The 15,559-nt window shown below is 37.0% G+C and overlaps 1 protein-coding gene across 5 annotated transcripts in view; it reads right to left on the reverse strand.

The window, feature by feature from the left end:
* The window catches only part of ddr1 (discoidin domain receptor tyrosine kinase 1), a 42,069-nt gene that overhangs the window by 17,325 nt on the left and 9,185 nt on the right, over positions 1 to 15,559 (reverse strand). For 4 of the 5 annotated variants that reach the window (XM_077210224.1, XM_077210213.1, XM_077210245.1 and 1 more), the window contains exons 2-6: positions 8,792 to 8,944; positions 5,575 to 5,677; positions 1,021 to 1,249; positions 778 to 925; positions 549 to 651 (exon numbers count right to left, since the gene is read on the reverse strand). In XM_077210224.1, the coding sequence (XP_077066339.1) occupies positions 549 to 651; positions 778 to 925; positions 1,021 to 1,249; positions 5,575 to 5,677; positions 8,792 to 8,888 (680 nt within the window). In that variant the 5' untranslated portion in view covers positions 8,889 to 8,944. Of the gene's footprint in view, positions 1 to 548; positions 652 to 777; positions 926 to 1,020; positions 1,250 to 3,939; positions 3,960 to 5,574; positions 5,678 to 8,791; positions 8,945 to 15,559 lie in introns of those variants that run through there. The other variant, XM_077210254.1, reaches the window with a different exon arrangement.

The raw sequence follows: 15,559 nt of genomic DNA on the forward strand, positions 1-15,559 counted from the left end.
TCGGACAGCAGCTCCAGACAAACAATGACACTCAAAACTGTCCTGTAACTACCAATGTTACCCGTGTATGGAACAGAAACAACTCAACCTCTGCATTCTTTTTCAGGCCTTCAGGTCTCTCCAGCGCTGGAAAGCTTTTCTAATATTAACAAGGGGCTTGAATCTCTAGCCTGATCATAACCCTTCTTTTTCCAGTGACATTCCTTTGATCTTTTCTCTTTTGTTAAGTCTCTCAGCTCTTTCTTCAAATCTCCCTTTTACTCACTCTCTCTCCTCCTGTATACAGCAGTGTATACGCACCCTACTGCTGATTTGCTACAAGTGTGTTGTGGTGCTCGGTTCAGTCCACTTCCAACAGCGTTTCTCAGAAATCGCTTACTGCACCTTTAAAATGCAATTTGGTGGTTTCTACATTTCTACAGTCTACATTAGTTTATTTACCAATATGTATAGCACACATGTAGTATTTTCACGCAGACATGGAAAACTAGCAGGGAGTATGAAATTACGTTCTTAAAAAAATTCAATTTGAAGAGTGTGTGTATTACCCTGCCTCTTTACTACCATCATAGATGGAGTCATTAAGGTAGACAGGTGAGCTTGACAGGTTCATCGCATGACCCACAGGAGCGGTGTACGCCTTCAGTCCGTCTAACAGAGAAGAAGCACATCACTCAATGGGAAACACCATACCACTGCAGAAAATGCCTGCAGTGAATGTAATATAGATGAGTGTGTGATCAGGATGATGGATCGCTTGTCACTTGTGAGACCCACCTTTCCAGACACAACCATAGAGTTCAACTCTTAAACACACGCTCATCACACGGTCCGCCAGTGGGTAGAAGCGCACCATGCGTGCTATGATGGGCGGACCCAGGTCCTTCAGGACCACATCATATGTGTTTTCATTCCCTGAAACCACCTGAGACAAAAACAACATAAAATAACTGTAACATACACAGATCTAAATTCTGTTGACAGAAGTTTGTTGTGATAGTTCACATAAGGGTTAGAAACCTCCTGTCCCCAGCGGTCCTTCCAAGTCATCCACTGTCGTCCATCACGAGAGTAATGCAGCCGGTAACTACGCGCAAACTCCCTCCCCAGCCCGTCTGCGTGGCGTCCCTGCGTGCCCACCAGAGACAGGAAATAAAGCTTGTGCAGGTCCACCTGCAGGTACTCTGAGCCGCTGGGAAACACTGGACCAGCCGGACACCACGCCCCGTCCCCCTCTCCAGTACTCAACCTGGGACAGGAAACAAACACAAGTATTATGTACATGCTCGACATGTTAGAGCCTTGGTGCTCATGTGAGTGGTGTGGGTTCGAGGCAGATGTGTGGCATGTCCTATTACTATTTTTTTATTTCCCTAATTACTTCCTGCCCCTCATATATATAAAAAAAAATTATATACATGTTTATATACTTGTTCAAATACTTGAAAACAGGGGTGGTAAAAGTACTCAAAAATTTTACTCGAGTAAAAGTATATATACCTAAATAAAAAATGACTCCAGTAAAAGTAGAAAAGCCTCCATTCAAACATCATTTGAGTAAAAGTACAAAAGTATCCGATTTAAAACGTACTTATATACCGAAAGTAAAAAGTAAATATATTCAAACTGTAAATATAAATAATTAAACGGATCAATTGTTTTGGGACTGATATGCAATGTTTTAATTGAACAAATTATTAGATACTGCAATTAAGAATTTGTTAGATTTGCAATCATAAGAGACAATGAAGCACCTTGCATCAATTCTAAACAATTTCATTAAGTTTAGTGACAGCATATTCTGCTTAATTTTTAAATTAAGAAAATCTCACCTAATTCTGTAAACATAGGCTACAGAGAGCCCTGTCAGCTGGTATTATTACATGTTAAAAATACATGTGATTTTTATTATAATAAAAACTTAATAATATCTTAATGATATAATTAAAAATATAATAAATATATAGTGCAAATTTAACAAAATACTAATTTATACTAATATTAAATATATTATAAAATACTAATTTTTCTAGCCAACTAACATGCTATCGTCATTAAATGTTTTTGTTTTTTTTCCTGAGGTAAATGTAACGTTATGTGTTATCTGAGAGCTGAGAATTTGTTTCATATCAAAAGTAACCTAATCTGTCTTGTCTGTCGGTGTCAATGTCCTCTTTTTCTCTGCGTGAGAAAATGGATGTGTGTCGTGAGAGCGTGTGGAAAGTGTCGATTGCATGAGTCTCACACTGAATGAGTGAGAGTTGGCAGCTCTGCAATAGACATGTTCCATAACATTAGCTGCATCAAACAGAAGATGTGCAAGATACAAGGTAAGCGGGAATCTCGGGATCATTGCTGGGCAGAGCTGCACCTTCACCTGTTTCTGCGGTCATCTTCCACAATGGCGAACTGACTGCTATGTGAGCGTATGCTGGCAAAGAGCTTGCGCATTCTTTTTTTCAAAATAAAACCAAGTTTTTCATTGGTTTGGAAAGCCAGTGTAATAAATACTTGGAGCAGGCATGGGGAAATGTAACGGAGTAAAAAGTAAACTTTGTCTTTAATATTGTAGTGGAGTAAGAGTAAAAGTACATGCAAATAAAACATACTCAAGTAAAGTACAGATCCCTGAAAAAAATACTTAAGTAAAGTAACAAAGTATTTCTACTTCGTTACTCACCACCACTGCTTGAAAATAACATCACAATGCAAATATCCCTACAGGTTTTAATAGCTGATTATTTTTTCTTCTCATTTTTTCTTTTTCTCAAACGAATCTCAAAAACAAAACAAAACAATAACAATAAAATCACAAATTGCCATTACCAACACTAAAACATAACCTGAAACTGTTATATAATGTCTATTTAACTTAATAAAAACATTTGTATTCTGCATTTCAACTGATAAAAATACTTTGTTATTTTTAGTCCCTTCCAGACAACACAGTTACATCACAATGTAACATAACATGTCTTTATTTTACATGTCATTTAAATTCAACATCACTGAGCAAGGCAGCAGGCATCATGCAGATCACTATTTTTGAAACAGTTCTGACCAAGTCCAACTAAAATCCAACAAAATAAATAATGAATAAATAAAATATAAAACAACATGAAATTAGTTCATTGACAGTCTTATATATTAAGTATATATTACACCAAAAACTTTCATATTTTTAGAAAGTATGTGAATTAAAACAACCACAGCAGGCAACAAGTTGATAAATTCTGTTAAATTAAAATTTTAATTTACAGAATTATCCATTTGTTTTCTGACAGGGAACACATGGAACGAATCACCGCTCAACATTTTGATTGACAGCGTCACACTCTACTAGTGACCGTGTTTACTCCTTTCTTTTCAACCATTGGATAGGATTTTAAAAACGGCTGTTGTATTTGTATTTCTGACAAAGCGCTGTTAAATATAGGTGAAAAACTACGGTGCAAAAAGAATAAATAAATAAAATGCTTTCTTAAAAAGGCAAAAGAACGCATGCACGTTTTCTTAATATGATCATTAAAAACAAACACTGATGCGGGACATTTTCTCAATGCGGGACATTTTCTCAATATGCGACGTGGGGGACAAGGGGTGAAAATGCTGTGCGGTACAACACAAAGCGTGACGGGTGGTGTCACCCTAACACACACATATGACATTTAAACTGTTTTCTCTTTTAAACTTCCTAGCACACTTTCTTCACTCACAGACACACGTAATGTCCTGAGCGATCCACTGGCTCATTATCAGTACAGACTAAACTTCACTCACTCATATTAGAAAGAACAACACTAAATGCCTATTCATTCATCTACTGTTATCACATAGGTGACGAGACACTGATGACAGACAGCCGAGACCACAAACACTCAAACACAAATAGAACTGCACATGAAATAAGATATTCCAGTGAAGTGTGGATATTGTCACCTCATTGAGACACAGTTGAGATCGAGAAACTGAGACCAGTCTGAGACATTTCTGATTCACCCTTGAATCTTCACCATGACCTCAGAGCTATAAAGACACATGCATCAGTTTCACAGACCCTTTCAAAAACAAAATGTAGTCTAGTTCACTGAAATGTTATTTCTGACCACAAATAGAACACTTAAATGTGAAGAGACTGTTAAACTACCGTCATGTAAAATTATCAGTCCAGGCCCAGTTTCAGAAACCGCAAGTACAACAAAGCTGCAAATAAGGTTCCTGCAGAATATTCCAGTTAAAAGAGTTTGTTTTACTGTAATATTGTTTATACTTTGGTAAGTTAATCTGTTTTGCTGCTTTAAAACTGAAGAGTGTTGGGTTGTTTTTTATATACGAGCACAACAGTCAGGTTCCAGAAATAAAGAGTACTTATTTAGTTATAAACTGTTAACGCCTTTTGAAAACCAATGGTTTATGTAACATTTTTACCAGATCTGGAATAACTTTAAATTAAACTGAAATTAAAGAAATTGAAGGAATAATCAACAGATTAATCAATTATCAAAATACTTGTTAGTTGCAGCCCCTCTTCATTCTGTCTTTTTCTCACGGTATCTTTTGGTCTTCAGCATGCTGTCAGACAGCTGTTTTTCTCAGAGGCCATGTGTGTGAGAACCATCCCAAATATACAAACATCACACACACCCCTAAACCACTGTATCCCCATCATAAATCCCATCTTCAGCACCTCTCAGCACTCCATCATTCCTCTAAACCTCCACCCTCTTTCCCCTTTATTCCCCTTCCCTGTTTAAGGCTATATCCCCCTCTCACTTGCGTCATTTTTCCTGTAAGCTCCTCTCCCCTCCGTTCAAAATCCCCCTGCTGTCTTAAACAGAATGTGGACTTAATAACAACCACATGATCTGCGTGTTGCCAACAGACAGAAACACGCACAGAAACACACACACGCACACACGTTTAAGGATGGGATGGTGATGCTAACCTATGGTCTGTTTTTGTGTTTGTTGTGTGTGTGTTTGTGTGGTTCAGGTAAACCCTACATTATGGGTATATATCCCCACAAAGATGGCAATATCTGAAACCCATTTTTTTGGTCCCCATGAGGAAAATAGCTAATAAATGTTATTATGTTTTTTGAAAATGTAAAAATGCTGAAGGTTTTCTGTGATGGTTAGGTTTAGGGGTAGGGTTAGTGTAAGGGGATAGAATATGTGTATGTGTGTGTGTGTGTTGCATCTTCTACTGTGTGTGGTGTGTGGTGTGTGGTGTGTGTGTGTGTGTGTGTGTGTGTGTGTGTGTGTGTGTGTGTGTGTGTGTGTGTGTGTGTGTGTGTGTGTGTGTGTGTGTGTGTTACTGGCCTGTATTCAGCAGCATGTGAGTCTCGTCCAGACAGACAGTGCTGTAATGTCATTACCTAATGCTCTATATCAGGACACGTTCCATTACTGACATCTCATGTAACCTAATCACGTCCTCTCATGAGCCTCACAGAGCCCATGAACACAAACAACCAACCACAAATCACACATACACAAAATGAGAGTGAGAATATTTTATTATGTATGCAACGGGTAAAAGATGTGTGAAATGAAATCATGTGCTCGTGCTCACCTGCCGTGTTTAGCCTCGGTTGAGTCAGACCAGGCGCTGGATGCGGTGATGTCAGAGTCGGGTATGGTGCCGTCTTCCATCCCCAGAGCATAGCGACACTTAGCTGTGTGATGCACAAGAAACACTTCAGGCAGGCAAACTCATCATGAAGAGTCAGGATGGTGACAGAACACTTATTCTGAGCAGTGTTGTTATTGTTAACTGAAACATTTCGTTAATTGAAATAAAGCTGGAAAAAAAATTCTAATCTAAATATTAGATGGAAAAAATAGAAATGTTGCCAAGTAACTGAAATAAAATTTCAAATAAAAAAAGTTTAAATTGAAGTACTAAAAATAGTAAAACATATATACATATTATATATATATATATATATATTTTTTTTTTATATATATATATATATATATAATTTAAAAACAAAACAAAAAAGGTCAAAAGCACATAACAAATTTACTAAAACTAAAATGAAAATGAACATAAAAAAATAAAAGCCATTTTAAAATATGAATGAATTCTATAATAATATATTCATTTAATCATTAACCATTTCAGTTGTATCTGACTCTTGGTGATTCTATGGGCCATCTCTTGCCATACGCGAGAGACTGTTCATGAATTTCTTGGCGATGATTTTTCCGGGGTAGATTGACAGGTCTTGAGACACACGCACACACGCACACACACACACACACACACACACACACACACACACACACACACACACACACACACACACACACACACACACACACACACACACACACACACACACACACACACACCACACAGCACAATTTAGCATCTCCAATTCACCTATACTGCCAGTTTAGTTATAGTAATTATTTAGTATCATTTAAATATACAGTATAGTACAAAAATACTATTACTAATACTAAAATTAAACTGATGTTTACCAAGCTTTTTTTAACCTAATGATGGAAATGCCATGCATTTTTTTTATAAAGATAATAACCATCACAGATTAAATCACACCAAAAACTTGATCAACTAAAGAAAAAGGCAATCAATCAATCAATCGAATCAAATCAAATAAATCGGGTCAGAGCTGAGAAGTTTTCAAACTGGGGATTCCAAAACGAAATGCTTGAGGGTCCAACTAGAAATTTGAAAGAAAACAGATTTTGCAAAATGTTAATATTTTACACAAAGCTAACACGCTAACCTAAGACATAAATTAAATATAACAATATTTTTAAGACCTAATTTCTCAAATGATTATTTCTGAAATGTAGTCACATAATTAAAGGACCCTTACAATATTATTGAATTGCAATTTTCCACTATATCTTAGGAGGGGGTTCCATCATGTTTTGGGGTCCCTTCATCAAAAAGTTTGAACCTCCCCTGAGTTAATGGATTAAAATATTTTCAATGAAAGTAGTATTTTGTAGTTAGCAATTTAGTTCGTTTTTAGGAAGGAAAAAACAATAACTGTAGGCTTTTGTTTAACATTGTTTATGAATGACAGTGTCCCATGTATGGGTGATATGTCATGAGAAAAAAAATACAGACAACTTTAGTTTTGTTAAAATGTTCCATTCTGAATTAAATTTTTGAATAAATTAAAAAGAATAAAAAATAAAGAGGGTCTTTCTCCAACATTTACTAATAAAATGGGGGCTTCACTAGGAATTTCAGTGTGCAAAACTTGTTTTAACATGCTAACTTTTTTTATCAGATTTTTCTAAATCCTTGAGGCAATTTTTCCTTACAATAGGTAAATGAAGTCCCATACACGGCAAAATGTCAAATTTTCACAAAAATACCAAAGCAGCATTGCTGCACTGTTGGAATTGCTTCATCAATGCCTCACAGATGTAGTGCAGGGAGCAGACAAAAAGAAAATAAGAGATGAATTGAGGACAGCAGAGAAAGATTCTGGCACAAACACAGTGTTGAAATCATCCGCACGTATCACATGTCAGTCCTGCCTGTGTGTCAGTTCAGAGGGTGTGCCTGTCAGTGTGTGTGTGTTGAAGCTGGGGGTGATGGGTGAGGTTTTGGGGGGGATGTACTCAGTTGCTGTAAAGTGAGTCATGAGATAAGAATGCAGAGGCTGGAAAACAAACCCTGCCCAGCCAGCGAGACCCTCACGCACGCGCACGCGCACGCGCGCGCACACACACACACACACACACACACAGACACACAGACACACAGACACACACACACACACACACACACAGACACACACACACACACACACACACACACACACACACACACACACACACACACACACACACACACACACACACACACACACACACACACACACACACACACACACACACACACACACACACACACAGTGGACAGGTGCCTGTTACATTACATCATCAACCTGCTGCCAATAAAATGCTTTCTCTCTTCCAAACTCTCTCTTTCTCTCTCCATGACTCTTGGTCTGTCGATCACACATCTCCAGCTAATATAGAGCAGATGAGAGCTGTGATTTACAGTAATTCAAGATTATAAGCAGATGCTCAATGAACGCCGGTCTTGATGACACGAATACAGTAATTTTCTGCTCCTGATCTATTTGCACCTCCACGTTCATCTCTCTCTCCTGTGAAAACACATTGTTCTAACTAAAATAATAGTTGCAGTGGGGCAAATTTACTAATGCAGGGGGTCTGAAAGAGGGTGTGTGTGAAAAATGTTAGAAAAAAATTGTATAGCGGTGCATAAACATATGTAGTGTATGCAAAAAAACCCTACTCTATCAGTATTCATTACATTTAAGTGAATTCCCCCCACTATCTCTCCTAGCCTCACCCCTCCTTCACTCTCTCTCTCTCTCAGTCTCTGGCAAGCTGTACATGCAGACGTTCCAGCTTATTATATGATTAACTTTCAGTAACTGGTCATGGAGAAAAACACTGCAGCCCATACACATGGATCATATGCCTTCATTCAGAGACAGGGCGTTTATATATATTGGCTTTTAATGACATTTCATAGGCATTAAAAACACATTAGAAACCCCAACAAACAGAAAAGATGAAGACTGTGGACTAGAAGAGAATAAAGACACAAGAGAAGACTGATTATAGGAAATTTGACTTTAGGACTTTGTGAGGATCCACACATCCTCAGGGTCTGAACGGTCTGACCACAAAACCACAGTTCAATAAACTGAGAATGGGTGTTTCTCATATTAGCTTTGATTTATGACAACTAAGAGCATTCTTACCAGAGTCAAAATGCCAATCCAAGTCCTGTGCTGCTGTCCAGGAAACAAGGAGGACAATGAGGAGGGCAGGCAACAACGACAGCATTTGTGTTGCCATTGCAACAGTGACACCTGGTTACCTGTCCAGAGTTGGTCTATCTTCAACAGACATACCTGAGGACGAGAGAAAGGGAGAGAAAACGATTAGATTACGTTTTTATTAATATTATTTAATAATAGGAATACCTGGCTGTAAAATTTGCGTAATTCTGAGCTATATTTTTTAAGATGTTGTTCAAATTGTTTCTGTTTTGTTGGAAATGTGCTGTCATGACTATTAATTGATTTGGGGTGAAATTTGGTCTCAGTTAGTTATGATGTCATAGTGTGTAATCTCCACTGATCTACACTTGATGAAGTCAGTTGGATTTTAAGCACTTGATATCACTTCATTTACACCGGTGGTCCATCAAGTCTTAGAAACTCTCCCAAACACAACAATACTATCATTCAAAAAGCCACATGTAGAAAAAGAAATTACACAGCACACCATCTTTTCCATTAACATCACCCCTCTCTGTGAGTATGGGATTTGAGTTTGCATGTAAAGGTTATTTTAGTACATTTAAAAACCACTAACACCACCACCAACAACAAAAACATTTTTTTTAACTGACAAATCCAATATAAGAGAAAAAATTCTAACTTGCGTCTCCTGCAAGTGCAACACAGCTCAACCTAATGGATACACTACCGTTGCTAAGTTTGTGGTCAGAAAAGGTTTTATGGTGACACTTTATATTACGACCTGCAAACAACTGCGTAAGTACACCGAAATTACGGTGTACGTTTCTGTAATTATAGTGTACTTATGTGTAGGCATAAGGAAACAATATGTTAAGTTTTGGGTATTAAAGGGGTAACAAGCAGATATACAACCTGCAAAGAACTTCGTAAGTAAACCGAAATTACGGTGTACGTTTCTGTAATTATAGTGAACCTCCGTGTAGGTATAAGGGAACTATATGTTAAGTTTTGGGTAATAAAGGGGTACAACCAGATATACAAGCAAATTATTTATAATGTAATTATTTTAAAACAAAATATTGCGGGCAAAAATTGTACATCTGTTGTACAATTTATCACATTTCTGGCAAAATATGTTCTTGTGCAATGTAGTTACAGGGTAATTTTGACATCTGTGGCTTGTAAATTAAACATATATATATATATATATATATATATATATAGTTTGTGTTTTACAGGGTAAGTGTAACTCCTGCAGGCTGTAAATTAAAGTGGCGCTTGTTACCCCCTTGTTCTGTGTGGTTACAGGGTAAATACTTTGAAATTTTGTTTTGAATTTTTTTTGTAAAATAAACGTCAGAAATTAAATGGGATCCTATATTGTATATTTACTGCACTTACCCTGTAACTACACAGAACAAGGGGGTAACAAGCGCCACTTTAATTTACAGCCCGCAGGAGTTACACTTACCCTGTAAATACACAGTTGAAACGAGTAACAAACACTACTTACTATGAAACAACACTATTTGCACAGTAATTACAGAGAAAGGTACTCTACTAAAACAAAACAAAAAAACGTTTTAATTACACAGTATATCTGCCCTGACATTTAAGTGTCATTGCAATACAATGTGATAAGGTAAGTACTAAGTACTACATGGTACGTTCTAAACTAAAATCATAGCAGGAACTATTTTTTTTGGCGTTAACGTTAAGTTTTTTAGTAAGAAAAGCCAATAAATTCAATTTTTATCATACTGTGCTTACATACAGCCATATATATATATATATATATACATATATATATATATATATATATACACGTTTAATTTACAACCCACAGATGTCAAAATTACCCTTGGACTACATTGCACAAGAATATTTAGCCAGAAATGTGATAAAAAAAACTTTTATATACAACAGACATACAATTTTTGCCTAGAATATATTAACAGAATAGGTACCTGTTAGTTTTAAAATAATTATATTATAAATAATCTGCTTGTATATCTGGTTGTACCCCTTTATTACCCAAAACTTAACATATTGTTTCCTTATACCTACACGGAAGTACACTATAATTACAGAAACGTACACCGTAATTTCGGTTTACTTACGCAGTTGTTTGCGGGTCGTAATATAAAGTGTTACCGTTTTTTTTTTTAAAGAAAATAATACTGATCAATAATACTGATAAAACTGATTAATAGTGACCAAAAATGACAATAAAGTAATTTATAATGTTACGAAAGATTTCTTTTTAAAATAAATGCTGTTCTTTTGAACTTTCTTGAAATCAAGGAATCTCCCCCAAAAAATATCAAGGTTTTCACAAAATATTAAGCAGCACAACTGTTTTCAACATTGATATAAATAAAAAATCAGCAAATCAGCATATTCGAATGATTTCTAAAGGATCATGTGACACTGAAGACTGGAGTAATGATTCTGAAAATTCAACTGTCATCACAGGAATAAACTAAATTTTTTATCAAATAAATTCAGCCTTGGTGAGCATAAGTCTTCTTTAAAAATCTTACTGCCTCCAAATTTTTTAACTGTAGTGTATACAGTTTTTTCAGACATCACTCTGGCTGTTATTCCAGCATCATCTGGCATTACAGTTATTTCATCCCCATAACAACATAGTCTCAGTTAATGTGATTTGTGTTTGTATATGTGTTTTTCACAGCGGCGTGTCCACAAATCCATGGAATGAGGGGTGTCTGTGAGGGGGTGTCTGTGAGTGTGTGTGTGTGTGTGTGAGGTGGCAGCTGTCCCCGTGCAGAGTGACAGCGCTGCTTCTGGGGTCTGTGTGAGACAGACAGCTGATGCACAGCTGTGCAGACACAAGGACAAAGAGAGTAGGAGAATCTGAAAGGAGGTGTGGAAAAGAGGTGTAGACGAGGCATGCATGTAATAGACCCAGCTTAATGGACTGTGCGTTAGTGTGTGCATGTCATATTCAACATACTGTCTCTCTCTCTCTGTGTGTGTGTGTGTGTCCACCGCAGCAGCCAGTGCAGCTGTCCTGAGCTTGAGACAGGCGGTGGCCAACACACACAGACTACAAGTGTTTCCAAACCCAGGGAACACAGAAAGAAGAGATATATCAGAGATATATCAGTTTGTGTGCCAAATAATTTGCTATTGTAACGCAAGTTTGAGTTTATTACAGTTGGCATTGTGAATCCTCTCACGTCTTTTGACAATAAGTGCAATCGCTTTTGCGTAACCTTAGCAACCCATCAACAATTTTAATTAACCGAATCCAAACGTTTGAGAGAGAGAGAGAGAGAGAGAGAGAGAGAGAGAGAGAGAGAGAGAGAGAGAGAGAGAGAGAGAACAAAATACAGAGACTCCAGTCCAAAATAGCGCCAATTCGAATAAAAATTTACTTTGGCAAGAAAAGAATATAGTTAGTCACCAGTTGGCTGGTAACTTTATTATTAAGCTGCAACATTACGTCATTCAAGACAAACTTTAAAAACAAAACTATCAAATAAAATAAAATACTGACTAAATTAATGATCGACCAACCAAGTGCAAATGGAATCTAATGTTTTTGGGCATTTAAATTTAATACAATTAGATGAACTTTAGAATGCCTTTTTGACCCACCTAAGAAACACTGAAGTACATCTTTATGTAATTTCATAATTCTATGGTCTTTGAAATTGTAACATAGTAGTCCGATGAAGACGACTAAGATTCTAAAAGGTTCAAATAGTCTTTATTCAATAAAACAAACACAGGTAGATCCAAAGGTTATGAACAAACTATACGTGTAACACACGAACAATACCCGACCATGAACTGAATAAGGAGGAACTTAAATATATAATAATAACGAACTAAATGACGGACAGGTGTATTGATTGCATGAATGTCCATGGTAACTAAAGACTGGCGGGAAACTAGAACTAAGGAAACTCAAGTCAATGAAAATGAAACTAAACACAGACTACGTTTACATGCAGCCAATAACCCGTTCAAAACCGGGATATTAGCAATAATCCGGTCACCCACGGCCATGTAAACACCGGCAAAAACCCGAATATGCTCATATCCCGGATTTTAAAAACCGGGATATGATACCTGGGGTACCCCTTTTCTAACTCGACTTTTTGGTCACGTAAACGCGTATCAGCATATCCCCATAATGATTTGTGTCCTGCGCATGTTATATTCGCAAGGAATCTTGGTCTTTTGAGTAGAGGAACTTCTCGTCGCATACAAAAACCCGCGTGCAGTATACCGGAAGTAAACATGGCGAGACGCAGCACAGCATACTTTTGAAACTAGGTCAGTACCAGCACCAAAGCGCAAACAAAGGCGATCGCTATCTGCCCCGAACTATTCATTATCCGCGTGCTGCTGCTGTTGTTGTTGTCTTTACAGGAAGAATAATCGGAAATGATGCATATTGCGTCTTAAGGTAGTCCGTACGTCCAGACGCTAACCCTGCGTCGCCGTTTACATCGGGATATTGCAATTCCATGTATACAGGAGTAACTCTCTCTGCTCACGCATGTAAACGGGTTATTCCTAATGTTTCAGAAACCCGAATAGTGACCTTAACCCGACCATAACCCAAAAATTGGCTGCATGTAAACGTAGTCACTGACAAAACGTGACAGAAATATGGTAAGGTAAAATATACTTTAAATGTAATTTCTATTGAAATTTGCATGTCATGTATTTAAATATATTTGTAATAACACATTTGTAATGCTGTTGCAATTTAGTACATTTAAAATATATGAACTTTAAATGCAATATTACATAACATTGTACAGTTAAAATTTTACAGTAAAAAAGTACTTTATATATGTTATATGCTTCCGTATGTTAGTCAACATATTAAAATAAGCCTGCTCATCAGAAGACAATCAAAACTTCATTTAAAACAAACTTTAAAGGAACATTTTTCAAAAGTGTAATTAATTGTGTTAATTTAAACTAAAAACTTTTTTACGCGCTTTGGCGGTTTGTTTACATGACAACCGTGTTTTGGATGCCTGAAAACGCAAACTTTTGAAAACGGGTTTTCAAAGTGCAAGTTTTTGAAAACGGTCTCCGTATAAACAACAAAATCGATCTCTGAAGACTATGACGTCATGCACATGCGTATTACATGTTGAGTCTATAGTGTTTCATCATCGCCATCTAATGTCCTAGCAGCAGAATTCAGGGTTTTTAGCCGTTTTCGCGGATCTGTGTGAATGGGGATCGTTTTGAAAATGGTGTCGTCTGTTAGGGGAAAACTCAAAGATAAAACTTCTCCGTTTTAAGCATATCGTTGTTGTGTAATCGTCCCTTTAGTTAAGACCTAATTGTGTTTTTTTTTTACTCTAGAATAATCATGGACATTACCTCTATTGGCATTATTTGAGATTATGAAGCAAAATTTATTTGATATTTAATCGAAAAGTAATTTTGATAAACATTTATGTAAATTTATTTCCCCTTTGAATATAAGAGCTTTACTTGCATGGCTAGAAATCCTCACTCCAGGGCAGTTACAAACCACATGAACTGACTTGCCTTTGATATAGTACTGAGACTGATGTAATGACTTGCTGTTTGTCACTAATATGAAAGTTTAAAAAAATGGCTAAATCATCCTACTTTCATTAATACAGAAATGTGTCAAATATAGTTTAATTGCCTGAGTGTAAAGGAGAAGGGAAAAAAACATCAGAATAATATAAAACTCAGAAAATGAGTCTAGCTGTAAACTCAAAGGTATGGAAGTTTATATGTTCAGTTTGATCTGATCTTTCACTCCCCCTAAAACTCTCATTTCATGTTCTGGAAAGAAAAACATTTTCGATTTAGCAACATTAGCTTTGCGTCTCCCTGCTGGAGTGAGTGAATGAGCTCAACCTCCTCAGCGGATCTGGTCCAGTGGGAGGCATATAGGAAACACTCTGGAATGATGTCCTATATACTGTGTTCAGTTTAAACAGATGAAGATCTTAAACACTCAAATGACTCATTGCATACATCAAAAGTCAATCATAACCCCCTATACCTTATATAGTAACAATGAGGCTCATAACTCAGGTTGACACAGCTGAGGTCACTCTGGGTGTGATTCTGCTCTGGGGAGTTTCACACAGCAAATTTGTCAGTTCAGCTCCATTTAACAAAACCCTTCGTGACAAAGTTTTAACTGACTGGCCTGAAGCAAGTTCACATACACAAGCACATCAAGAACTGTCAGCATTATACCTGCTGATAAAGCACATCTCACAAATGTTTTTAGAGTCTATAACCCTAGGACACAACCGTAGGGCAAACTCCTTGAAGCGCTTCAGTACGTGTCACATCATCAATACACGCAACACATCATCACTGACTTTTACCTTCATGACTCCATCTGCACTGTTTAGCCCCCCGCCCCAAGTTGGATCAGACCTGGGTCTCCTGAAAGTACACAACAGTTCAACATGCCTTGAGTACTAAGTGCTAGGGCCGGTCTCTGACAAATCCCAATAAAACATTTTTGTAAAGTGTATAGGATGTTATATGGCATTACTCTAATTTCATCACCATAACAACATCATAGTAACAACATCACATTGATAGAGTAAAACTGTGTCCAACTAGTTTTAAATGACAGCGTAGATGGTCACATTTCACTACTTCGTGAATGTGAGGCTGTTATGAGTTGAGTCAGTGAGGCAGATGAAAAGTTTCCAACTACTCGGTCCAAATCTGTGGAGAATGACTTAACACGATGTGTGCGTTCAC

The sequence above is a fragment of the Siphateles boraxobius genome, unplaced genomic scaffold (assembly GCF_051911475.1).
Source record: "Siphateles boraxobius isolate OS27281-9 unplaced genomic scaffold, OSU_SipBor_1 12, whole genome shotgun sequence".
In the NCBI taxonomy this organism is placed as follows: Eukaryota; Metazoa; Chordata; class Actinopteri; order Cypriniformes; family Leuciscidae; genus Siphateles; species Siphateles boraxobius.